Raw genomic sequence first — 26,119 nt, 5'->3', positions numbered from 1 at the left:
CCGGTAAAAAGTTGGTTCCCCTTCTAAATACTGGACGTATGCAATGAGGTCTGCTCAAAGAGAATCCCTCCCTGGCTTAATTTAAAAAATAAAATAAATGGGATATATGATGTGTTACTTTATACCTGTATGAAGTAACAGTGCAGACAGCAGCCTTCCTACAGGCACACAGCTCGAACCTACACCCCAGCGACACTGCCTTTAAATAGCCCAGCAACGCCAAAGCCAAAATATACGATGATCCCATGTTTGCTTGCATGCAGCAATCTCAATCAACATTTACTTTGGTATTCAGTGAAAGGCAAACTGGCAGTGCCGCAAGGCCGGGGAGGCGGATCGATACCTATCCCGAATTTCCCGCAATGGTTCCAACTTCAACAGCTCCGAGCTGCTGCACACCCCTGCGAACACGATTTTCGGTCTGTTTGTTTGTTAAGGGTTTTATTTCCAGCAGCTCCGATTCGATACGCAAGGCTCGGGGCTGCCGAGAGCGGCTGAGCACGGCGCAGAGCGCAGCATGGCGGCGGGCGCTCAGGAAGTCGCGTCAGGCCCGGCGCCGGCAAGGGGGCAGCGGTTGCAGCCAGAGCGCTCCGCGGTGCTGCCCCCGGCGGCGGGGCGCTGCAGGGCAGGGCGGGGGCGGGCAGGAGGGGGCGGGCCGGCGGCGGCAGCCGGCGCGGAGCGTGGCGCCGGGAGCGTGAGCGCGGTCTACGCTGAGGAGGACCGGCCGGTGCGGTGCGGGAGGACGGGGAGTTGCGGCTAGAGGGCCGGGGGAAGCCGAGCGGCGGTGCGAGAGCTCGGCGCTGCTCGGGGCCGGCCCCTTGTCCCGCTGCCTGCAGGCTGTGCGGCGCTCAGCGCCCCGTGTTACTGATAGCCGGTCTCGGGGATGGCGGGCTGCAGCCGGGTGGCGGCGTGAGCGGAGCGGGCGCTGGGAAGGGCGGATTTTGTCGGAGGTACGTATGGAGCTGCCGCCGCTCGGACTCGGACCGGCTTCTATAATCGTGTATTTGCTTTGGTTCGCTTGCTGGCTGTGCAGGTGCAGCCAAGGTCACCTTGAGCGTAATTTGGGGACGTGTTTCGTTGTCGCTGCTCAGATATTCGTGAGCCCTTTTTTTTTGTATTTATCGCGTAGCTCAGGTGTTGGTTTGCCTGAGCAGCGATGTGAAGAAAGAGGCGAATAGAAGTAAGGAGCCAGCGGAGAGGAAGAGGACTCCCTGCGCACGTAGGTTGTAACGACGCGCACACGTGCGGGGCTGCGGCTGTATGGAGAGTTGTGTGCGGGACGGGGAGGTGGGGGGAGAGGTTTGTGCCTGCTGGGAAGGAGCTCGGGGACGCAGAGTGCTGTGCTGAGTTCTTGGGCCTTGGTCCTGCGGTCCTGCGGAACACCTCGCTCCGGGGTGGTGTGTAGCTTGGCTGTGGTACAAGGATGGGTGCAGGGCGGGCACAGCTGCTGCCTGATACTTCTTCTGGTTGGAAATGTTGGGATTCCTTTCTCAATGACACTTCTTGTCTACACATTGCGCTGCTTCGTGACTTGCAGATCAGCAGTACGGTGTGCTGAGTTGTTCTGTTTTGGCCTGCTTTTTTTTCTTTTTTTTTTTTTTTTTGGTTGGTTTGTTTGGAGAGGGAGAATTGTTTGCCTTGCTTACTATAGGAAAGATAAAACGTTCGTTTCAAAATAATTGTGTTAGTTTAGGCTCGTAAAGTGCTTTCAATCCGGCGGGTGTGTAATGTCACTTACGGCACCAGTGTGCAAAAGTGGGGCTGTGCTTATGTGTGGAGCACTCCTTCGGCTGAGGAGTTTGCAAACTGGTTTGACTGCAGCTAGACCAGGCACATAAAATATACTGTGAGATGGGATTAGGAGAGAACATAAATGAAATTTGGTGTAGGTAATTGGTGTCTTCTGGAAGCAGGTGATGAAAGGACAAGGTTACGTAGTGTAAGAGAATGGTAAACTTTTGAAAGTGTGAGTGAAATGTGTAACCTTGCAGCTGGTTTAAGTCACACAGTCAAGAACAGTGGGAAAGCGTGAAGGGACTGCATTGATCAGCATTGGGAATAACAGCAGAGGGAGGAAAATCAGCTGGTAGCTGGTTGGTGTGCTTCGATCAGGTGGACTTTCAATAAACTTCTTCAGCATCTAACTTCTACTGAAAAGTGCAGGAATAGCTGTTAGCTAATTAATTGTTAAATACCCGTCACTGAAATTGCTTGCGTGTATATGTATTTATGTAAATATTTATATTTGTGTGTATGTGTATTTATATAAATATTTATCTGTTATTTTGTAGCATCTGATCTTCCGTTAACTCGTGTGTCATGGATGAAACTGCTTTGTCGCTTGGAACAATAGATGTTTCTTATTTGTCCACCTCAGCAGAGTGCAGTGTCAGTAGATGTAAGCATTCCAATGAAGAATGGGTAAGTAAAAATACTGAATATAGCTCGTCATCTTACCTTTTTTTTTTTTTTTTTTTTTTTTTTAATTCAAGTTGAAGGCAGGTTGGTTTTTTTTTTCATTTTGAAGATATCACCTCTTGTGCATTATACAGGTTTTGGTTTTAATTGAGCTTTGAGGCGTAAGGAAGAACCGACAGTCCAAAGCTGCTCCAACAACTAATGACTGCTTGGAAGAGGAAATCTTCATATCAAGCCCAATTTGTGGTCTTATAGTGTCCTGTCGTGATATTATTCATTCTTTTATATAGTAGCAAACATGCAGAATTACGTTTTGTAGGGGACTGAAGTCAAACAGAAAGTCATACAGAGAGCTGGGTGTACTTGTTTGAAATGTGTGAGGGGAAAAAGACCGAGAGATTAAAGATGCAAGGTGATGTAACTGTTACAGTTGAAGCTAATCATGCAGTGGAGCAAGCAGAGAAAACTTGGTGGATATAAATAAGGAACCTATTAAAAGTCTGTGTCCTCTGAGTGTGCCTTGGATTTGCAGTAGGCTGCAGAAAAAAAGGGAGTGAGCAGAGAGGGCCAGCTGAAGCAAAAAGCCACATGAGGATGAGCGTGCTGCTCATTGGTGTAGAAACATAAGTCAGGAGGAATTGGCTGTGTTGTGGAGAGGAGGAGTTTGAACTTGGTAAGGAAGAAGGGTTGAAGATATGATCAGAGTTGAGGGAAAGGGCAAATGTCTCATTGGCTGGATTTTGTATCTAGCTAGATGTGGAACAACAAGTGCTTCAAGATCAAGGGGGGAAGGTTGGATGTCAGGGGGAAGTTCTTTACAGAGAGAGTGGTGAGGTGTTGGAACAGGCTGCCCAGAGAGCTGTGGATGCCCCATCACAGGAGGTGTTCAAACCCAGGTTGAACAGGGCCCTGGGCATCCTGGTCCAGTGCCAGATCTGGAAGTTGGTGGCCCTGCGTGCAGCAGAGGGGGGATGGAACTCGATGATCCTTGGGGGAGTCCCTTCCAACCTGGCCATTCTATGATAAGTGGCAGTAACTGAGAGGTATGTGAGAGAGGGATGAACTCAAACAAGCAAGAACAGTAGGATGGAGGTGTTGTCAGAAGGTGGCAAGAAAGTTTGGACAGGCTTGGAAGCGTCAGAAGGAAGACATTTTTGTTACAATGATGGAGACAGGGAATTAGCATTACTGAGGGTGATAGAGAAGGAGGGACTGATTGGAACTTTATGATTTTGGTGCTTATTAATTTCAGATAGAAGAGTTAACCTTGGAATAATTTCACATTCATACTGCTTTCCAAATGTCACATATGCCTGTTTTTGTTCTCAGTCATCTTCAGTGTTACTTTTGACTTTCTGGTTGTCTCTCAGTGTGTTGGCTTTCTAGCTGGATAGATGATGATCTGTATTTGTGTTTCTGACCCACATGCTGGATTATGGTACTGGTTCTACCATACTTGCCTTCCACTAGAATGTACTATTTTGGTTTGTTTCTGTGGCTTCCCTTTTTGTTAAAAACTTAACAATATTTTATTTAGAAAATCTGAGTCCAGCGATTCTGATGCTCATGCAAGCAATCATTCAGTAGTTTTAATGGGAGCAGGCTTTGTCAAACTTCTAGTGAAGTATATTTTCATTATGTCCTAACAAACAGAATGTGTTCTGTAAATGTAACTTCTTTTGAATTTACGGTTCTGTAATGTACTCCTAACAATGGCACAGTGGTACCTTTTCCACGTTGCTTTCAATGAAACTGCTAGAGAAGAGCTTACAGAGTCAGCAGGGTTTGTGTTTGGTGCGTATTCAAATTGCAATTCTATGGGGTGTTGTCCACTAAAAGCTTGAAATAGATTGCTCGTATTACAAGCACCTTTACGTTATTAAGTGTATAATTTACTGTTAACTTCTCCCCCTTTTCTCAGCTGTCAGTTTTCTTGCTGTTTCTTACAAGAATTATTGCTGACACAAAATGCTTAAATAAACAAATGCTGCAGTGCTTAAGATATCTAAGCACAACACAGTGGTTTTGCTTTTATTTTTAAAAATTACATCATTTGAAGATGATAGGATATACTTTTTAGGAAAAATCTTAGGAAGAATAAGTATTAGTTACAGATAAATTTTTGGAGAAGTTTTGTGTGCATGTGTCTGGCAGCTCCTCTAATGAAATGTTTTCAAATACCCAGTGTTTGTTTATACATTGCTGGATATTTACATAGTCTGCTTTTGTTCTGTAGGGAGAGTGTAACTCTAGGCCTACTCTCTTCCGATCTGCCACTTTAAAATGGAAGGAGACTCTGAGCAGAAAAAGGCCATTTGTGGGACGTTGTTGCTACGTATGCACTCCCCAGAGCCGGGTAAGAAGATTATGAGCTGGATTATGTTTGACAATAATGCGTGTAATGTAGTTTCTTACCTTCAGAATTAAGGTCAAAATGTTCTTGGGTTGTAAAGGAATATGGTTTTTCTACTTTGCTTGTGGTTATTTTTTCTTTGTTGTGGGATTAATGGTTGTCACAGATCTGTTGTGATGCTTTGTCTCTTCTTTTAAGTAGTTACTTCTTGCCCCAAACTCTGCAGCTCTTCAGAATTAGCACTATGAAATTGTATGGAAAAAATGTGTCTGGATTAGTAATTGACATTTGGTGCCTATGAAAGTGCTAAGGTTTAATTTTAGTACATTTAATTTTATTGAGACACTAGATACCATTTTGAAAATAAGCAGTATACTGCTCTTCAAAACTGAAGAAATCATCCTGTGCTTGAGAAAACAGCTTGGTTTTCTGCACCCAAGTATTTTTTGTCTTGCCTGCCCATCCTCGCAACACAAGCTGATTAGAATAGTGGGAATATTTGTCTGCTGGGAACAGCCTGACGTTGGTGGCAGTAGGGGCATTGCAGCAGCTGATTTAAAGTGTGAACTTCACTGAACAATGCTGGGGAGGCTTTGTTAAGTAGTAGATGTAAAATGATAAGGGGCCTGATGTAGTTTGCGACCAGTTCATCACCTAATTTGACTACATGTACACTGCAGGCTTTAAGTTGCACTCTCCTGCACCTGCACTGAGCTTCGTAATTGGCTGGGCTGAAATGAAAATTTGCCTTTTCCCTTGACCAAGGAAAAATTCTTATTTCACTGTATTACTGTGCCAAATAGAGAACTGCTTCAGTGATAAACAAATGTGAGAAAGAAGTCCAAATTTGCTGTGAAGGGTGTGGGTGAGATGGTCAGCAAGACAAGCAATTAGACTTGGGGCTGCTTTGAACAGACACTTAAGTGTTTTGGCTTGTAAAAAATGGTAGTAATCCTTAGCTTAGGCCTTTATATATTTAGTAATTAGGCTGTTCCTCTTGACTTGGGAATTCCACTTTAAGAAGAGAAATCTTTTTCTGTATTTTGTCTACTTAATAAGAAATTACCTGTCCTGAGATCTCACTTAGGAAAGGGGCATGATCTGATTGAGTCCTTTGTTGCCCTTTGCCAAAAGAAGAAGCTACCATTCTTGATGCAGGCAGCAACAAACTCTCATTAGACTCCACGTTTCATTTACTTTCACTATATTTAGTCAATTCCCTTCAGAAAAGGAATTGCTTAGTGGTACTGACTAACACCTTGCTGGTCCTTTAAATGGCAGGGCTAACTTTTCCCTTGTGCATTCTTCCTGCTGTTTTGTGGTTGATTAATTTTACTAACCTGGTAGAAAGCTGCTTTATTTATTTATTTGTTCTGGCTGTCCTTAGTTTTCTGCCTTACCTAAATGAAACTGTCTCACTGAAGAGTGATATTGATCAGTGCCACAAGCAGTCGAAGTTAAGAGGTGTGGGATGGGGTTCAGTGGGGAAGGATAGGAGGTGGTGTAGCAGCTGAGCTTTTCCCTGGTGCTGCAGGGAGGGATGGTGTGAGCTTGCTTTGTGTCACAGAACATCTTCTGCCTGACGTGGGATCAGGGCAGAGCTAAGTGAGGAAAAGTTGAAGTGTGACATTGCACCTGGAGGATGAATTTCACAGAGTGAGTTTGGAACCTAATGGGCAGAGCACTGGAGTGGACTCGCATACTCTGTTACTCATCTGGATTTATTGATTATTTTTTGGGGGACTAAGAACAAGTCATTGCTCCTTTTTTGCCTGAATGTTTCATCCTCTCAACATTACAAGTGCGTGTTATAAGAAAGTGATATCAATTTAAAGTTTCCTTTTAAGTGCCTGAAGTTATGATTTATAGATTATTTGCCATATGCAGGAGTGTTTTAAGATGGAGCCAAAGAGCATTTGCTCCCATCGTATTGTGCAGTTGATTTGCAGGTGGCATAGAACACTCATACATTTCAGTTTGTGGCAAATGGTGTTTTCTGAACAAAATACAAACAAAAAAGACTTACCTGACTTCTGCTGCAAAATTGGTAGTGGGGCTGATCCGTTGCTATTCTGTTACTGGTGACCGTCTTTCTCCTTTGTTGTCCTGTTTTTGCCTTTCTTGAAATGCACATTTGCAGTGGTTTTATCTATTTCCGCTTGGCAGTGTACCAGTTTTATAATTAAACATCATTTGGACTGAAAGAAACTAATCTTTTGGACAAGATTCTTACTTAGAAGGTGAAAGCTCAGGTCTGCCTGCCAGGGAATATTTGTTTATCCAAAGTGGAACTGTTCCCAAACTCATCCTAGCACAGCTGATAGTCTGGCCTGTGGAGTCCTTATGTGGATTAAGTTTGTTGTTCAGGCAGAGCAGGAGTGTGAAGGTGATTTGCCATGTAAGCATGGATATCCTCACCCTTGGGCAGCTGTTATGTGGTGCCTGATATGCTGTCCAGCTGGATGTCACAGGGTGCCTGTCAAAAGGCTCATGGCTCTGCTGATGGGACTTAATGAATTGCTGGCTCAAACAAGAGTTCTGTATTACAACAAGCCCTGATTTGTATTACATCAGAAACTAGTAAAAAAAAAATTATGGCTTGAAGAAAGCAACCAAAACACATTTCTTTTTTTCTGTATGCAGTAAAACCTAGGAACTACATTGAAAGTACTGGAACTGGGAATGGTGGCTGTATGGATTTTTATTTCCATTTCAAAACAGTTTGTGTATATTTTGCAAGCAAGTTCAGCACTTCTCTGCTTTGACTTTTGTTTGTAATAGAGGTGAAAAACATTGCAGTATTATTATTAGGAATGTGAAAACACAGCTATTTTTACAAAGGGAAATAGTTATGCAATCTTCTTTTCCTTGTTTTTTCAGGATAACTTCTTCAATGCTAGTATTCCTTCTTTGGGTCTACGTAATGTCATATATATCAATGAAACACACACCAGGTAATGTAACAAGTCTTTCTTTTACTTTTGTGTGCTCACAATTCAATGTGTTCTGATCTTATGGCAAGGAAGTCTTGGGGGTTAGTCCAAACTGAGTGAATATACGTTGTCCTGAAATACAGGACCTGTCATTGGCTTCAGGAAAGGTCTATACTTGTAAAATCTGGCTGTGTGCATTTGAACAAAGTCCTTTGGAGTAATAGGCAAAGAGTGTAAAGGTCATACCTATTTCACAAAACACAAGGGATGTACAAACCTTCTTTTCCCTCAGCGCAGCATCTGTAGCATAATGCTGGGAGGAGCTTTTTTTTGGTTCCCACACTGAAGAATGACTTCAGGCAGCATTTTAATATAATGAGCAAGTCTGGCTCACAATTTAGACTTGGACTATTATAACTAATGATAGTTAAATCTGAAAATGTTTTGCTAGGCTGTGGTAGTGTGTAGCTTCTGAAGGATGGTGTAAGCAAGGTTTTGTATGTTTCTACTATGTGAAATATGTCTTCTGTTCTGGGATGAAGTTGCTGGAACTACACAAAAATTTTAATGTTGTTCTTTGGAAAGTTAATAATGCTTGCTGCAGTTTTTACAGTAATCATTAGCATAAGCAGATTCTGCAGTGTTTGTTGTAGAGTCAGAGCAAACAAAGAGAGGCCAGCAGCCTGAAAGAAATGAGCCCAAGTGTCTGAGTGGAAGAAAGGCAGTATTGTGCTGTGCTCGAGAGGCAGGAAGCTAATGTTTGAGACTGTTCTTTCTTCGATTCTGAATTAATTATTTTTTTAAGAGTTGTTTCTAGTTTAGAACACAGAAAAGTAACTCAAATAGGGTTTAACATTTTTTAAATCAGTTTCTGAAGTCTCATCCTGGAGTGATTTTGAGAATTTCTTAAGTTAGAAACGTAAGAGCAAGAAAATACGAGTTAATGTATTATTCTGAAATATAATGCCTCTAGCTCAGAATGTCATTAGTCTGAAAATTGATTATTTTAATGAAGTTCTGAGGTCCACTGGGGTTAGAGAGTAACAGTTTCTTGGTCTTAGGCAGCTTACTGAAACATCACCAACATCCTTTTTCTGACATGGGAATGTATTCTGTAATTTGGAAACAGGTTCTGTTCAAAATAATATATATTGACAGGATTTGCTGTGAGTTGTTTCTCTTGTCATTACAGATTATGATTAGAAAACTGGTTTTCTAATTATTTTACATTGTGTCTAAGCTTTAAAATGAGTATAGGAGCCTTTATGGCTTGACAAATCCCTCCAATAGTTGCATGCTGTTGCAATTTGTTCTTAATTACCAAAACTTTTGTCAGAAAGAAGTGTATCTCTTTCACTTCACTTTTTAGAAAAATCGATAAAGCTGTCAAACTCAGATGGGAAAATGGAAGAGCAATTAGAACAGTGTCAGCAATCTACTTCCCTGACAACATGGTTAGCAAAATTCTTGGTCCTTTGAGGCAGTCTGAATATTTGTATAACTGTTAGGAGGCAGTGTCGATTGCTCGTGCACATGCACTCATCCTAATTACAGTAGGATTGGCATGCATGCTCAGACTGCTGGGTGTTTTGCAATATACAGGTTTCTTCTAATCTTTCATAGCTGTTTGCAATACGTATAAACACACTGAGAGGTGGTAGGGAGGTTTAACTGCCAGCATTAGCAGCTGGGGTGACTGCAGGCAGGTGCCATAGCAGTGCAGTAGCTACCTGCAGCATTTCCGTCTGTGACTGGGACCACCATGGAGCAGCACATTACATTGCACTGCCAGCTCTAAGAACAGTTTTTGTAAAGACAAGTGGAAAAAAAAGATAGGCTTTGAATGCTTCAGTAGTTTCCTATGCTTTATGCAGTGCCCTGCATCTCTTCCCATGTCACCATTCTGATGTCTCCTCAGTGGTACTTCCTATGTCACTTGGTACAGACAGATAATAGAAAAGCCCAGGCTTTGTCAATTGGGCCCCAGACTTTGTACCTGACCTCAGCAACCTGCTTCTTTCTTTCTCGAATTAACAGCTTCTCACTATTTTATGTTCTGTGTTCGTGGAGATCTTTCAGCAGTGAAGTGCAAGTAAGCTTCAAATATTTCCACATGTGCAAGGTAATGAAAGAGTATTGCACAATACTAAATGCTCAGCTGGCCAAGATCTAAAGTACAGAAGTTTTTAAGTAGATCTTCAAAGAACTTTACTGCTTTTGCTTCTTAAATGATACTTTTTAAGGCATTTTAAAGTTCCATTTTTATGAGGATGACACTCAAACATGCTTCATGTTTTGTAGGTACAGAGGATGGCTTGCAAGACGGCTTTGTTATGTTCTTTTTGTGCTAGAGAGGGATGCTCACAAGGGAATGTTTGCCAAGAACCTGACAGAAAATGTGCTGAATAGCAGTAGGTAAGTTGATGCAAAATAAACTGCTTTTTGTATGACTTCAATCATATGATAATGTGGAAACTGCAGGCTTTGAAAACTAGTCTATTTCAAATATCAGAAGATACAATCTCTTCAGCGCAGCACTTCAGAACTGTAGCTTGCAATTTCTGTTTGAATAATAGAGGAGATTTATAATTCTTAGTCTCAAAATAAACAATGCATTGTGGGCAGACAGCAGACTCAGTACACAGAAAAATAAACTGCTATGTGGAAATGCTTCAGACTTTTATTTATTTCAAGTAAATCACTATTACTTGCAGCTATACTGCTGCTATCAAAAATTACCAATCCTTCAGAAAGAGTGGGAAAGTGGCATTTCAGAGTCCCGTAGTTTATGATGACAGTGTGAGGCAAAACTGGAAAAAGACTATAGTGATGAAATACCTGCTCTTTACTTTGTGGAGCTTGTTCTCTGTCTCATACTGCATTTCAAATGCTGTGTTGAGCCTTTGATCAGCTATTAAGGTATCTATTTTCTTGTGGACACAGAGAAACTGAGCCTCATGCCTGCTCCTCATGTCTAGTTTTATTGGAGGCTACACACCATCTGCATTAACATTCTGAACTCCTGAATTTTTAATGTTTAAGACCCATCTGAAGATGATAATGTTGGCTTTGAAAAACAAAGCATCCTACCTTGTGCCACAGTTACTGTGTTGTAGCCCATGTAATTGCTCATGTATGTGTTCTAAATGGGGAAAGCAGACCATGTAATATTTTTTTACATGAAACTGAGAATTTGAAGAGGAAGATATTGTAGTAGAAAACTGCAACTACATAAATCTGTGATGAGGTCAGTGAAACTGCCAGTAAAAGCAAAGTACCAACAAAGAGGAGATTTCAGGTGTTCTTTTGCACTTTTAACTTTATTAACCGTTTCTAAAACTCAGTGATCAGTTGGTATGGGTACCTATGAAGTGTGGACATACTATTTTTTATGATCAAATTTCATCGCGTATATCTGTCATCCACCTTTCCGATTGGAGTGTAGTGGTATTGAATTAGAGGTAATTAGTAGAGAATTTGGAGTACATAAGTCTTCGGTGTGGTTCTTCTTTTATGATTGCAAATTATTGCTGAAGTAGCTCATTTCCAGTAGTTGTTGTCTGTCTTGAACTCTTCTGTTGCACAGCTGTCTCATAAATTTTACTTCTTTAATGTTAGGGTACAGAAGGCCATCGTAGATGAAGCTTCTGAGCCAAGTGTTCCAGGTAGCTTTGCTCAGGTGGATCCTAAAGCTATCAACAAAGTGAAAAAAAAAGCTAGGAAAATTCTCCAAGAAATGGTAGCAAATGTGTCACCGGCTTTGATCAGGTAATGAGAATGGTTCGTCAGTATTGTCGACGGGTAGAAGAACAAGAGAGAGCCTCTCTCTGTAGTACCAGCAGAGCTTATAATGTGTTATTCGTAAATAATGAATAATTATTCATAAATAATAAGACATTATTCATAAAAACACCTTTTCTGATGTTAACTAGAGAAAGGATAGATATTCTTCATTTTGAGATGCAGCAAAAGCCCTCCATTTTTTCAAGGGATAAACCTATTTACATAATTTAATACAAACTTATTTTTTCCTGAAGCTGGGCTTGGTTCTAGTGCTTTGTACAACGTTTTTCTGGTAACCCATTGAATATTATTGCTTGTAGTTATCAGCACTTTAGTCTTATCTTACATATAATATTCTGCTGTGATGTCTACTTTTACTAGTAAAATTGAATATTGTTTTACCACAAAATGCTGTCACCTGATGTGTCTATCCGCCAGCTTAGTTATTGCCATTAATTGTAGGACCTCTTAACTTGCCCCATATGTTAAGCAGTCTCTGCAATTTGAACAGCCTCTGTGGTTGCTGCAACTTTTTCAGCCTTTTGTAATTATGACACAAATGTAGTAACTAATCACAGCTTTAGTTGATAGGCAAAGACTTGTTAAGCAACTTGATTTCACAGTGAGTTTGTTTGAATGTGAAGTAATGAAATTGTATGGCTTTATCTTCAATCACATGGAAGCAATGTAAAAATAAAGGTAGCAATGAGTGAAAGTCTTTGAATTATGTTTGTTGTTTTCTTCAGGTTGACTGGGTGGGTGTTACTGAAGTTATTTAACAGCTTTTTCTGGAATATTCAGATTCACAGAGGTCAAATAGAAATGGTCAAAGCAGCAACAGAGGTAAGGGGGATGGGAAAGTATTTAGGCAGATTTTTGATGAAGTTTCATTTCTGTTGCTGTTTACATTTATAGCACTTTCTGTTCTCAGAAGGGTTCTGCTAAGTCTGTGTGACAGAATTGTGTAACCTTAAGTACTATATTAGCTCTGGTTTTGTCTTTGCTTCAGGATCAAATTTTAACTATAAAACTGATTAATTATCTCATAACCTGCATCCAGGATTATTTCTTTTTTTATGCCTGGACAAACAGTACTAAATTAGTGGGTATATTTAGGATTTTCCGAATTACTCTTGCCTTTATTTGGAGTAGAAAAAAAGAAATCAAGTGCATTCTGTGCTATCAAATTGTTGCTGGTCTTTAAATTCTTTCTGAAGTTGATTAAAAGTATCACCTAAATCTGCTGTTTTGTTTACACTCAAATGAATTGACTCTTTCTTTGCAGGATTTGTTTTTACAAAGATAGATTAGATAAATGGAAGAGAGAAAAAACTGTTGCCAATGGTTTTTTTTGTATCTTTTGATTACAGTTTTTAAGAACCCCACTTTAGGTTCTTTTTGTTGATGTCTTACGCAAAGAAATAGCAACACTTGGACACTGGCCCCTTTAAGCTTACTAATTGCTGTATCAGTGCTGTGAGTTTGAAGATTATCAGTCATTGTTTCTCATAAGCACGCAACTGGAAACTGCGGTCCATAGAAATACAATTCACAAAAATGTTGGCAGTGTGACAGCTGAATGGAAACCAGAAGTAAACTGAATGCTGACAACTGAAAAATACCGTTTCTTCTGATGATAGAATGCTAGCGATCTCAATGATGGATTTTTAAAAAGGAGTAATATTCTACATTTCTAATCAACTGTTGTCTTGTTTTTCTTCTCTCCCTTCCGTAGATGAATTTGCCTCTTATCTTCTTGCCTGTTCATAAATCTCACATTGATTACCTGCTCCTTACATTCATACTTTTCTGCCATAACATCAAAGCACCCTATATTGCTGCAGGCAATAATCTCAACATCCCCATCTTCAGGTAAAGTTAATAAGTTGCATGGAAGTTCTTATTATCTGAAAAAGACAGAAGTGAGGGGATTGTCAGGTGACCAGTTGAGCAGTGTATCTTCCAACCACACGTAAGGGAATCTGAGGATTATTGGGCACTTCAATTGAACTTTTTGCTTCCTATTGCATTCTCAGAGAGAGACCATCACAAAATCCTTTTGAGAAAGTCTGCCATAACCTAAGTGGAGTAAGGAATAGTAATTTCATTGTAGGAGTCTCTAAGTGGGTAAGTGACTAAGGAAAGACTAATATGTGAGTAATGTGTGAAACTTCTTATGAAGTTTAATGAACCAGCTATTGGGCAATGACAGTACTGAGTGCATAATGTTTTGTGGGAAACTACTCCAGTTTGTTCTGTGTTTAAATTGTGTTGCTGAAGGGAATCAGAAGGTCTTTTATGCAGTTTTTGCCAGGGAGCAAGAGTTTGGGGATACTGATCTCTGAGCTGCTCCTGGAATTTGTGGAACATAACAAGGAGAGAAAGCAGGTGTCTTGGATGTTATGCACCAGTAGGTGCTGGTCCCTTATTATCCCAGTATGAAAGAATGTTCTCATGAGAACTTCTTGGTGCACATTTGGATAAACACAAGTCCACGCAGATGGTGTAATTGCTGGTAGGGAGTGGGAGTTGCCTGCGTGCTCCTCTATTGAAATTAGCTGGCTGAGGTTATCCTGCAGCCAGGGCATATGCGCAGTACAACAAGGGCATGAAGGCCTACTCACATAAGCTCTTCTTTGGGTCACTAACTCCCTGATTACAATGCTCAGGTTCACTACAGTGGATAAGTGGTCTGTTAATGTAGTGAAATGAAGTGAGTCAGTGTAGAGAAGCCTATTTCATTTGAAATATCTCTGTGGTCCCATAATTTACGAGAAGATTAATGCATTGATAGTAACTTCAGTTTCTGCTGTGTGCTAGGAATTTTGCACAGTGGGTATTAGCTTCCTATGGACTGAAACCCATGAGTGTAATTGTTCTTGATTTTGTAGCACACTGATCCGCAAGCTAGGAGGATTTTTCATTCGTCGAAAGTTGGATCAGAGTCCTGATGGTCAGAAGGACTTCCTTTACAGAGCTTTGCTGTATGTGGTATGTATTTCTTGTCTATGTGTCCATGGATAGTACTTGAGTTGGGTGGTTGATGGGAGAGTGACTTCCATCAGCTGGGAGAAGATTTTTAGTGCTTTGAATTTGTTCAGGGTTCATTTTACATAAGCAGAATACATTTTTACATCAAGGCTTGAATGCGTGAGGTAAAAGAGAACTGAATGTCCAGTACCTTTGAGGATATGGTTTACACCTTGTGCAACCTTTGTTAAAGAAATGGAATTAAGATTTCTGGATAAATACTAGATTTAAGCCTTGTTTCCCTGATTTCTTTTGTACTGGGGCATATCTACATCAATCTTCTTTACTTAATGGAAGTCTCTGTTTATGATGTGTTGATATGCTGCTTTGTGCAATTGAGTAGAATAGCTCTATTTACATCTTGGAGGATGAGATGTTCTGAGAAACCTGAAGAAGAGACATATGCAATTCAAATGAATCAACTGATGTTAGAGATATTCTTGAACAAATGGCTTTATACTGCTTGTATATTCATGCAAATTAAATAACAGTTTGGTCTGGATTTGTGTCAGGCATTCATTATTGCTTATTCTTCTAAGTATTCATGCCAAGTCACACTTGTGGTCTTACAAGGGTTTTTAAGAGAAAATGATTGCTGATGAAGAACAATGTGTTTCAAACATGAGCTTAGCAGTGTATGAAGATATGTATTTTTCTTCTTCAATCTCTTCATATTCAGCACATAGAAGAATTGCTGAGACAGCAGCAGTTTTTAGAAATATTCTTGGAAGGCACACGGTCTCGAAGTGGAAAGACATCAGGTCCTAGAGCGGGTCTTTTGTCTGTGGTAGTGGATGCTCTCTTCTCAAATGCTACTCCTGATGTCCTAATTATACCTGTGGGAATCTCCTATGATCGCATAATTGAAGGTCACTATAACAGTGAGCAGCTGGTAAGGGCAATTGAATAGCCTGTTTTGTCTGGGGATTTTCTGTTGATGTGCGGGAGAGTCTGTTACACAGTTAAATTATGTGCTAGTAGTTCTCTGTCACATGCACTTGCTGTTTGTGATGAAGAGTGTAAAGCTGTGAATCACAAAACCTCTCTGATGGAGATTGCTGAAGAATAGGTTACATACTTGTAGGTGCCAATTCATGAGGTATAACCATTTAATTGTATTACTTTTCATATGGAAAAACATTAGTTCTCTAGACTTAGTTGAAGTCAGAAAGCATATCAGAAGTTTTACCCTTGTGTCTATTGAATCTGTTTTAATTTTAAACACCACCTTATAATTGTAAATTGAAAAAAAATAATAAAGCAACCACTCACGTTTTCCAGGGCAAGCCTAAGAAGAATGAAAGTCTTTGGGGTATAGCGAGAGGAGTCTTCAGGATGCTGCGGAAGAATTATGGCTGTGTCAGAGTAGATTTTGCACAACCATTTTCTTTAAAAGTAAGTTTGATATTTTGAAGATTTGATGTTTTTGCTCTTTCAGCAGTGACACACTTATGCAATGCTAACTGCCTTCACTTTTAAATTCTTACGGATTTCTTTGCAGAATCTGCTAGTATGACACTTCTTAATCTATATACGTTTCAGTAGTCTGTGTTCTGCTACAAGTAAGCTATAGCTTACTTTCAGAGTGACTTTAATAAGATTAACGTGCTGTAACAACAACCTACGAGAACATTATTCAAATTAATTAGGCATTCCTCTTTCTGCCCTACTTCTCTCAGAAAAGCAGTAGGTTGGAGAGCTTCAGAGGGTTCAATTACCACAGCATGAAATTGTTGTGACTGTCTGCACTGCATTATAATTACTGTAGTAGAGAAAGGTATTAATTCACTTATGAGGAAGGCAGCTTGGGTCACTTCCAGGCTATTCTTGGTAGAGAGCTAACAATTGCTTCTGGATCAGTATAAGGAAAAGAAGGTTATCTGCCCTGTTAATCTAGTGAAATGCTGATCTCTCTGTACCTTCCTAACAAACTCTGCCAGCTCTCATTTGTAGGTGTACTCATTCTTGTACAACAAAAATAAAGTAAGCATGACTTAAATTTGATCAGTATGCCTTAACCAAGAGTTGCAGAAGCATAACTGCATCATTTTTGAATTAACGTACTTATATCACTGCAGGTTTTCTAAGAAAATGAGCTTTTAGGGTTAATTTTGAGCTTTTGTGCAGCTCTGTGAGTACAGGATTAGAAACAGAAGAGGAAGAGCTGGCTGTGAAAGTCTTTTAAGTAGCCTTCCTGGGAGAACTTTTCCTGACCAGCAGGCCAAGTGGCTCTGCAGTTTCCCACATCAGTCTTCGTAGGAACTGGAAGAACACAATGTCCCAAAAGCACAGTAATGTAAATGCTAAACTGTAAGGAGAGACTGAGAAATTTGTAATTCAAGAATTTCAAGTTTGTAATACAGTGTCTTCTTCCTGACTGCTTTAATTTTATGATGTCTTACAGCTAGAGCTTCTGCAGTCATGTTTACCTATGGAAATGTTTCCTATCCCAATGTTTAAAGGAAATAGTGTGAAGCAATAATTATCATCTGTGTGTTAGTTCTAAATGGGTATTGGACTTCGCTCTTATTCATGCTAATGAAGGCAGTTCTCATTAATTTAATCATGGAGAAGCTAGTCTCAAAGGACTTGTTCCCAGCAAGATGCTGACAGTGATTATGCATTGTTTTTGTTACACTGCTTTTCACCAAGTGTGGATTCCTTGCTGTAGGAAGTTTTCCATTTCATTATAAAAGTGAGCAAACTCATGCAAGCTTGTCACTTTTGTAACCTTATTCCTGCACTTTTAGCGTGAGCTGGTTTTAATCACAGTTGCGGTTTTGAATGATTGCCTTTTTCATTTTAATAATGTTATCAGTTAAATACAGAAGTTAGGTGGAAAAAAAGTACAAAAAATAATAATCCTTTTCTTAACAGGAATATGTGAACAGCCAAAGTCAAAAACCTGTGCCTGCTCCTTTTTCTCTTGAACAAGCTTTGTTACCAGCTATACTTCCATCGAGGTAGACAGTCTTTTGGTTGCTGGGGAGAGGGAGGGCATGTTGGGCTTGTTTTTAGTTTCTTTGTTAGTTTTTTCCCTTCCTTTGTCTTTTTAGAATTCTCCAATATGTTTCAAATGGTGCTTGAACTTCCCAAGGATGATCTAATTGTGTGTAGACAAACAAAAATCTTACATGTTTATTACTGTGCGTTCTGTTTTAAGAGTTACGTTCTTGTGATTTTTTATTTTCCTAAATAAGTTCCAGGAGGCTTTTTTTTTTTTTTTTTTTTTGAACTGTTGTGACCTCTGATGGTTTAAAATTAAACATTAAGGAATAACTTGAAGGAAAAAATGACACAGTGAAAAAGGAAGAGTATGTTATTAAAAGCTACACATATTTCAGATGGATTTTGGTTTGTATCCAAACCAAATAACTCTTCCTAATGAGGTCTTGAGAATGAACATCCCTTGCTCAAGGAGATGACTCATTCAGAAATGCAAAACTTTTCTTGTAGGAATAGACTTGCATTTGTTATAAAAATGTACATTTTTGTGGAGGCCTTTGCTTGGGTCGTACAAACCCATGTGGACCTAGTGGAGAAAACATTTTATTTATCTTGAGAAGGTTGTAGGTCCATACAAAAGGCATTTCTGGTTTATAGAGTGGCTGAGATGAAAACTGCCTTTTAGGCTTAATCTACTTCTGTTCCTTATTCATTAAAAAGAGCTGTGGAGTGCAGTGATGTAATGGCAATATGAATAGGCATAGGAAAAGCCAAGTGTTCTACATAGCTCTTTCTCTTTAGATGGTCTTTTATCTTGGATTGTTGCTCAGTGGGAAAAGCTGGTGAATACTCAGCATTTTGTGGAGCTTGTTAGGCATAACATGTTTGTGCCATTACCCAAACACATGATGTATTTTTGCACTGTAATTCAGTTAATGTATCTTAAAAAAATCGATGTCATAATGCAAATTTTTGTTTTGCATTCAGACCTAATGATACTGTGGATGAAGGTACTGAGGCTTCACTGCCTAACTCCAGGGATATAACCAGTGAGCCCTACAGAAGGGAGCTGATAGCCAACTTGGCTGAGCATATTTTATTCAGTAAGTGCTTCAGTATTACCATAAGCTACCTATTTTGTTTTGCTTATTGCATTAACTAACTTGCTGTTTGATAATGCAAATTCCTGGCATTCAGACGATCATTTCCTGACTTCAAATGCTTTCTTGACAGCTTTCACTCCTTTGCCTTCCTCCTTCTCTCTGCAGTTTTTGATAAATTGGCTTTCTGGTCAAGTACAAGCTTTCTATCTGTTTATGCTGGTAACTTGTGTATTCATTGCACCAGTGTACTGAACTTGATCTACTTTGAAGTGTTTGAATTAATTGTTGTTGATACATTGATTTCTTATCACACCACAGAAAAAGCTATGACAGTATCTTGCAGGTGTAATTTGTGCTACATGCTCTCTGTCTGCATGGACCGGTGTTGCCAAGCTTATAGGCTATGTGGCATGTGTTTTGGTTAGTATGTCTGTGATTTGTGGTCTTAAGAGATGTATACAAAACGGTACTTTTAGCTTAGTAAGTGCTTGAGCCTTACTCAGGCTTCCTAGTTTAAATTACTCTAGTTTGATTACATTAATATTTTACATGCTTACAACAATTCAGAATTGTGCCTGGTCATTACGGTACTTCTGTAGAGTTAATGTATTTCTAGAAGGAGCTGAAGCAGTAAGAGCTGAGATAGAGTCAAGGCATCTTTGAAATTCTACAGCTCGTAATTTCTTATTATTAAAGCACTCTTTGTATTTTATTCAGAAGGTACAGTTCTATGCCAGTATTGCTGTTTGTTTGTTTTTTTTAAGTAGTGGCTAATTTTTCACTTGTAAAGGTGTTCTGAACTTCTCATTCTATTGAAGTCCCACAGTTACTTTGTCTTGTTTACCTCTAGCTGCTAACAAGTCCTGTGCTGTGATGTCTACCCACATTGTTGCCTGTTTGCTGCTGTACAGACATAGGCAGGTAAGGCTGTGCTGCTTGTACGTCCTAACAGCACTTTACAGTTGTTGATTGAAAGCATAGAGTGCATTCTACTATAGCTTGCTACTAAGAAGACACGTGTATTTTAAAGTGCATTTCGTGTATGCTAATGTTTTGATTAGTAGTAGATGCTTGGAGATAATAAATGTCCATGTGAAAACAGATTTTTTTAAATCCAAAATTTAGTTATACCTTTTTTTGAAGACTACATGAGTTTGGTTCAATTCTATTAGAATCTCATTTTTGAGCCCTGACATTTGAAAACATTTATCATTGAATAGGGTAGCAACTCTTCAGTTAATTTTCAAATGAGTTCTGCTATTCCTTGGTACCTGAATGTTTTACCATGTTGGCAGAATGATTCTAATGTTTAATTGCACCTTTTTGCATGGCGCTTGGAAGATGTTTTTCTCCTACAAGTGTGTTTTACATTTTGTCTGAAATTCCTTTTCCTCTAATTTGAAGTTTTTACTGCACAGGCATTGAGATCGCATTGAAGAATATCGATCAGATGCATAATTTTCCCAGTTAAAAGGAATCACTATTCCCATCAGTTCAATCTTTCCAATTTCCTACAATGAAGGGATGAAAGAAACACTGTATTATGTGGTCTGAATATGTTGCAAAAACAAACAAACAAAAAAAAAACAACCAACAACCATCACACCAAGCAAATGCTTAAGGAAAAGCTCTTCCTCGTGTCTCTAACCACTTGAAAAAAAATTTTTTACTCACAGTGTTTCCAGATAATTGATATTTCCTTTTATGGTAGAGGTAATGGAAGTGTGGCAACTCTTAACATATCTTCTTAAAGAACAACTTATGTTTCTGTTGGTTGTGAAATGGACAGAAATCAAACAAAAATCTTGCGTTCGCGAATAGCTTTGTGGCTGGAATTGTAATTCAGAAACCATGCTCTATTTCAGCAAAATATGTGAAAACAAGGATTTATAATATGACTGTTGGATTATGGATTATTGAAAATCAGTGTCTCTTTATGTGTTTTCTACATACATGTCATTTATAATAAACTCTTGTGCAAAAAGAACATTATTTTATTTTTTGATTCTATTTTTATTTCTAGGGAACTGATCTTTCCAGGTTGGTAGAAGATTTCTTCTCCATGAAGGAAGAGGTCTTAGCCCGTGACTTCGATTTGGGATTTTCAGGGAACTCAGATGATGTTGTCATGCATGCCATCCACTTGTTGGGGAACTGTGTAAATATCACAAACACCAGTCGAAACAACGAGTTCTTCATCACTCCCAGCACAACGATCCCTGCTGTCTTTGAACTCAATTTCTACAGCAATGGAATTCTTCATGTATTCATTAAAGAGGCAATCATTGGTACGAGCTTGGAGTTTATGGAAAGACTTTCCTGTGACCTGTGAATTCAAAATATCTGCACAACCCCCCAGTTCTTCTTACTGTTTACTAATGCTTAATTCTTCCCTCCCTGTGTAACCCCTTGTCTATTCTAAGAAAGACAAAATTAGACTGGTTTTTGTGTGGAATGTTTGAACTCATTTTTCCCATTTTCCCTTATCTTTCTTGGAAGTATTCATGTGTTGGTAACTACCTTAAACAAGGCGCAGAGTTTGGAGCCAATTTGGAGAACTTTTGCCTTTGTTTAGCAATATTTTAATGAAATTTTGTTTCAACTAGAGATAAATGGAACGCAAAAGCTGTAGTGGCAATTTCTGTCCTAGTTTTTCAATTACATATATGATGTTGGACTGCTGATAGACATAAAAATAGACAAAGTGTTTAAGTTTCCTTTGTAAAACTCTTTGTGAAAGCTCTGCTAATGTTTGTTTCTGCTCTAGCCTGCAGTCTTCGTGCAGTTCAGAGTAAGAGGTTCAGAAATGGTACCAATGGTGCTTCTCCCAGTTTGATTAGTCAAGAGCACCTTGTCCGAAAAGCTGCCAGCTTGTGCTACTTGCTTTCTAATGAATTTACTGTATCTTTGGTAAGTAACTAACTGTTCATTTATCAAATTTTCACTGCTTTTTTTTGCTTTTATTGCTTTAAAGAGAATTAATGGTTTCTTTAGTTGTCTTGATTCCGGTATGTTCGCTAGTGATAATGGGAAGTAGGAAGTTGTAGAGCATTTGAAAAAATAATGTGTGTCCACTTGTTTCAAGGAAGTACATTTGAATGAGTGTAGTTGCATCAGAATAGTTCATCCAGAAGATGTATGATCTAAGATAACATGAATTAACTTGCCTCTTTCTTGTTGCTGGATGGTTTCGTTAGCAGGATAGGACACAGTCACATTTAGGGATACATACTGGGTGCATACCTCCTGCTCATGCAGCTGCTGAGTGAGTGAAAAACAGCACAAACCTGCAGCATTTCTACAATGCTGGCATCAGACTTTTTCATGAGAAAGAAGATCTCTGCAGCTTCCCATAACTGCATGTTGGACTTCTAAGTGCCTTCTAGCAGATTTTGTCTTGCCAAGGTCATGAGACCATCGCCGTTATTATCTGCACTTCCCCAAAGCTATTTAAATATTTTCATTTAAACAGATCTAAGTCTTCGAGACTACCAAACTCATATGAGTTTGCATGCATGATTGAAACTACACTGGAAATTAAGACTCCAGATTGTGAAGATAATTTTAATTTACATAGTTATGCAAGAGTCCTGTGGTGCCACACCTAATACTTAGTGACAGTTTTAAACAAGGCCTAGCTTTGGTTTTTTTGTTTTGCTCCAGAATGTTAGATGTTGAAAGATGCTCTGTACACTTACAATATTCGATGCTGTATGGTTTTTTGCCGTATGAGTGCAGGTTGCTTAGAGATTCTAGAAATTCTTGAATTAGCTCTCAAGTTTGCACACACGTTTTTTTTGACTTCTGCTTTTTAAGTGAAACATAAGGCAAGCTCATTTGGTTGGTAGAGCTTTCAGTAATTTCGTTGCTCTGGAGTTTGTGGTTTTCGTTTTTTGTTTTTTTTTTTTTTTTTTTTTTTTTAGCTTAAATATTTTCTATTTAATATTTGATTCATTTTTTGTCCTACTGGCGTAGTAGTGTTTCTTTTCCAAAAACATGGACAAATTTTAAATATCTTCTTTCACTGTAATATTTTGTTTGTCTGACTCCATGGATAGACAAACGCGTTGGGTGGTAAAAGAATGACTTGTTTAAAAGGACTATGCTGCTGTATGTAGAAAAAGCATACAGAACAGGAAACTGCTGTTTTTATAATGGATTTAATGGATGTGATATTTAATTATAGTTTATTTAGTGTATTTCCTTTTCTGTTTTGCAGCCTTGTCAGTTGATATATCAAGTTTGCCATGAAGCAGTGGAAAAGCTGATACAATATGGTATTCTTCTGGTGGCTGAGGTAAGGTGATAGAGATGCTGACTGTGCTCTTTCTTGTACATGACTAACTGTAGGTAGTTTGTTAGTTGTTGATTTTGTTCTAAATATATGTCGTTACTTAAGATGCATAACAAATTAACAAGTCCAGGCCTGATGCTACTTGATTTTTGCATTTGTAAGCATCAGGTATGTGGTTATGGTCAAATTTTGAGGCTACAGATGTCTGTAATGTCACTGTACCAACTGAAGGTGACATACTGCCCTGTGAAATGGGGATTTTTTTATTTTTAAGCCCTTTAGATTTCTAGTACAGGTTTCCAGAAGTTTAATTTCTATTCTTTGAAAGCCTGTAGAACAGATCTTTTTTTTGTGAAGTTTCAGTGGTGCATTGGAGTTGCTGCATGGTGTTTGAGGCAGATGATGTTAAGAAACACAGGGACCGGGAGACAGCTGACTCACCATGCCTTTGCTTCTTAGACATGGCAAAACAGAGCTTGGAGTCCAGGAGCAAGTGGCAAAAAGTCAGAGAGCATCTGGAGGGATGTAGGGGTGTAGTGTATTTGGCCACTTTTTTCTTCACAGCTGTCCATTTTCAGAGGAGGTTAAGGCTACTTTTTTAGGGCCCTTACTCCACTCTAATACCTTTTGATATGTGTTTCCATTTTTATTACGTGTAGGTAATAGTTCCTTGATAGTCCCAGATATTAACTTTCTCCTCCTTTGTTGTTACGACTGAGTGCTTTTTATCTTAAGTGTGATGTTGTCATGGCATTAATCGTCATCGTTATTAAATAAATCCAAAAATTAATGCTGCTCTGAGGGTTAGGAAGAAACCTGTATGTTCAGTGCCTCGGGGCGGGTCAAGAGAACAGGTGTGAATGGCAGCAGGTAAAGACTTCTGTCTCCTCAAGCATTCAACCTGTCTGAGCTTTCTCTGAGTTTCAGTTGCTGAGTCTGGTACTTAGATGCTTATAGCTGGGATATAGGTGACATAAGTGGTATATAAATACACACCTGTGTTATATGACACACAACAATAATGCCACAGCTGAGTACTTAAAAAGTAGATGTTCCACTGCTGAATCTCTTAAACTTAGAGATGCTCTATACCTACTTAATTCTGTTAAAAGCATTAAGAATGTCCGTGATCTGTGCAAACACTGTAAGCAACGATTGTTTCATGAATTGGGACAGCTTGGAAATGTTTGTGGATTTTTACAGTCTGTTCTCTAAAAGAGGTAGCTAATTTCTATAACTTCTGGTGTTTTAAGTTTACCACTGACTTTAACACATCAGTAAATTTCCTTTTCAATTGAGCTTAATTGATCCAGGCTTTGTATTTCTTAATTGTTTTTCTGTGATCCTTGTGTTTATTTCTAAAAGTGAGGAACAGTCCCAACACACAGTATTCTCTTTAGTATTTTCTTAAACTTATTTTCTGGCCTCTGCTTCTTTTAGAATATAACATTTGGAATATTGTAAGGCTTCTGTGGCAAATAAGAAGTGCTTCTTTTTTGTCATGGTATTATAACAGTAATAAGGTGTCTGCTATTCATTAGTTTTTAATCTTGCATGATTTGTAATTCTAGGCAGGATTGTATGGAGGGTCTTTTCTCATTGACTAAGCATTGGTGACCTTTGCAAATCCTTCTGTTCAGCTACTTTGAGGAAAGTGAATAATAATGAGTGATGGACACTGTTTCCCTTGTTTTTCAAAGCGTGTTTTCACTATCTGGAATTCATTTATAAAGATGCATTGTCAAAATTGACTGTTGCATCAGATATTGATCAGACAGGTGGAGTATTCCTCTTGTACCTTTAATTATTGTGTGCCTGAACTTGTGACATACTTGCATTATTTCACAATAGAACTAAGTTGCTGTTCAGGCAGATTGATGTCTGTTGTTTTTGCTTGTGCTTATTGTCTTGAAAGATTACCTTTTTTTTTTTTCCTTGCCATAGAACTTCACACTGCTTTACAACTTTCCAGAGCACTTCATTAGTTAAAGATTTTACTGAAATTAATGTTGTTCCTTAACAGAAGAGAAGCAAACAATGAATATTGTGAGGAAAAAGGAGTTCAGGTTGAAAAATTCCACCATGGTAGTATTCTTGCCATCGTGCGCTTGTCCCAAAAGCCTGAAATACGTGCTTACCTAAGATACCTGCCTGTGTCTTAGATGAGTGTAAATCCATGCCCTGCTCTGAAGGTGGATTACTGATGGAGTATTTGTAGGCTAAACTGGGATGCTGCTTGTCAGGGTGATTAGCGGAACGGAGTTCCTGCGTCACAACAGGTAGAAGGGGCTTAGTGTCTCAACCAAGATTTAAACAGTTTGTGTCCTTTCAGCTTGAAACTGTCTCATCATTTTCCAGCCTATATCTCATGTGGCAGAAAGTTAACAGTTAAAAAATAGGAACTTGGGGCATTCTGTGTTAACTGAGATTTCGGATATTGTAATGCAGTGAAACTCAGTTAACTAATATGTCCTTGAAGTAATAGCAGCTCAAAGGTTAGTGGCATCCACATACTGACAGCATCTCAGCTTTCTATCCTAATGCAATTGTAAACGTTTTCTTGGCAACAGATACTGCAAGGTTGTGACAACACTACACCAGAGATTTTCTCTTTGATTTGATAGGCAAACTGCAGAAAAAATATTTTCTACTTACATGAACCCTGTCTGTTATTAAGTCTTGCCTATTTTCATTAAATAATGATTAATGACAGGACTGATTTGGCTGGATGAGATTATACAATAAACTACAGTAAATTTATTTTATTTATTTACATTGCCTCTTTATCATCTCATCTTCAAATTTAAGCAGGATGATCAGGAGGATGTCAGTCCCAGTCTTACAGAGCAGCAGTGGAATAAAAAACTCCCTGAACCGTTAACTTGGAGAAGTGATGAAGAAGATGAAGATAGTGATTTTGGAGAAGAGCAAAGAGATTGCTACCTGAAGGTAATGTTATCCCAAGACTCGTAACATTGAAGCCTGTTAGCAGAAATACAAACTGCTTCACTAGCTCAGGAGGGATAATGATACAACCTTTCGCTTTTTTCTGGTTGCAGTGTTAGTCTGGTTGCATTTTGTTGCGGTTGGTTAAACACATTTTCTTCTCCTTCCCATGGGAAATTCAGCTGAAGAAACATCGAATATTCGGATAGGGCAGTGGAAAGGCAATGGTAGTGTCGTGAAACCTCCTGGAGGATGAAGTATTTTGATTTCTAAATGTTTTATTCTTACTTCATGGACAGGTCATGTTGGTTTT

General features: G+C 39.0%; 1 protein-coding gene across 5 annotated transcripts in view; it reads left to right on the top strand.

The window, feature by feature from the left end:
- Positions 1 to 306: 306 nt before the first annotated feature.
- The window catches only part of GPAM (glycerol-3-phosphate acyltransferase, mitochondrial), a 29,834-nt gene continuing 4,021 nt past the window's right edge, over positions 307 to 26,119 (top strand). The window contains exons 1-18 of one of the 5 annotated variants that reach the window (XM_048945632.1): positions 307 to 419; positions 2,292 to 2,421; positions 4,655 to 4,774; positions 7,652 to 7,725; positions 10,006 to 10,119; positions 11,323 to 11,472; positions 12,234 to 12,330; positions 13,223 to 13,359; positions 14,379 to 14,478; positions 15,197 to 15,409; positions 15,799 to 15,912; positions 17,395 to 17,480; positions 18,451 to 18,566; positions 19,417 to 19,487; positions 20,590 to 20,854; positions 21,334 to 21,476; positions 22,786 to 22,863; positions 25,669 to 25,809. In XM_048945632.1, the coding sequence (XP_048801589.1) occupies positions 2,320 to 2,421; positions 4,655 to 4,774; positions 7,652 to 7,725; positions 10,006 to 10,119; positions 11,323 to 11,472; positions 12,234 to 12,330; positions 13,223 to 13,359; positions 14,379 to 14,478; positions 15,197 to 15,409; positions 15,799 to 15,912; positions 17,395 to 17,480; positions 18,451 to 18,566; positions 19,417 to 19,487; positions 20,590 to 20,854; positions 21,334 to 21,476; positions 22,786 to 22,863; positions 25,669 to 25,809 (2,121 nt within the window). In that variant the 5' untranslated portion in view covers positions 307 to 419; positions 2,292 to 2,319. The other 4 variants (XM_048945636.1, XM_048945631.1, XM_048945633.1 and 1 more) reach the window with 4 other exon arrangements.

The sequence above is a fragment of the Lagopus muta genome, chromosome 5 (assembly GCF_023343835.1).
Source record: "Lagopus muta isolate bLagMut1 chromosome 5, bLagMut1 primary, whole genome shotgun sequence".
Lineage (NCBI taxonomy): Eukaryota > Metazoa > Chordata > Aves > Galliformes > Phasianidae > Lagopus > Lagopus muta.
The sequence above is the reverse complement of the archived record's forward strand: the minus strand, read 5'-3'. Positions and strand labels throughout refer to the sequence as shown.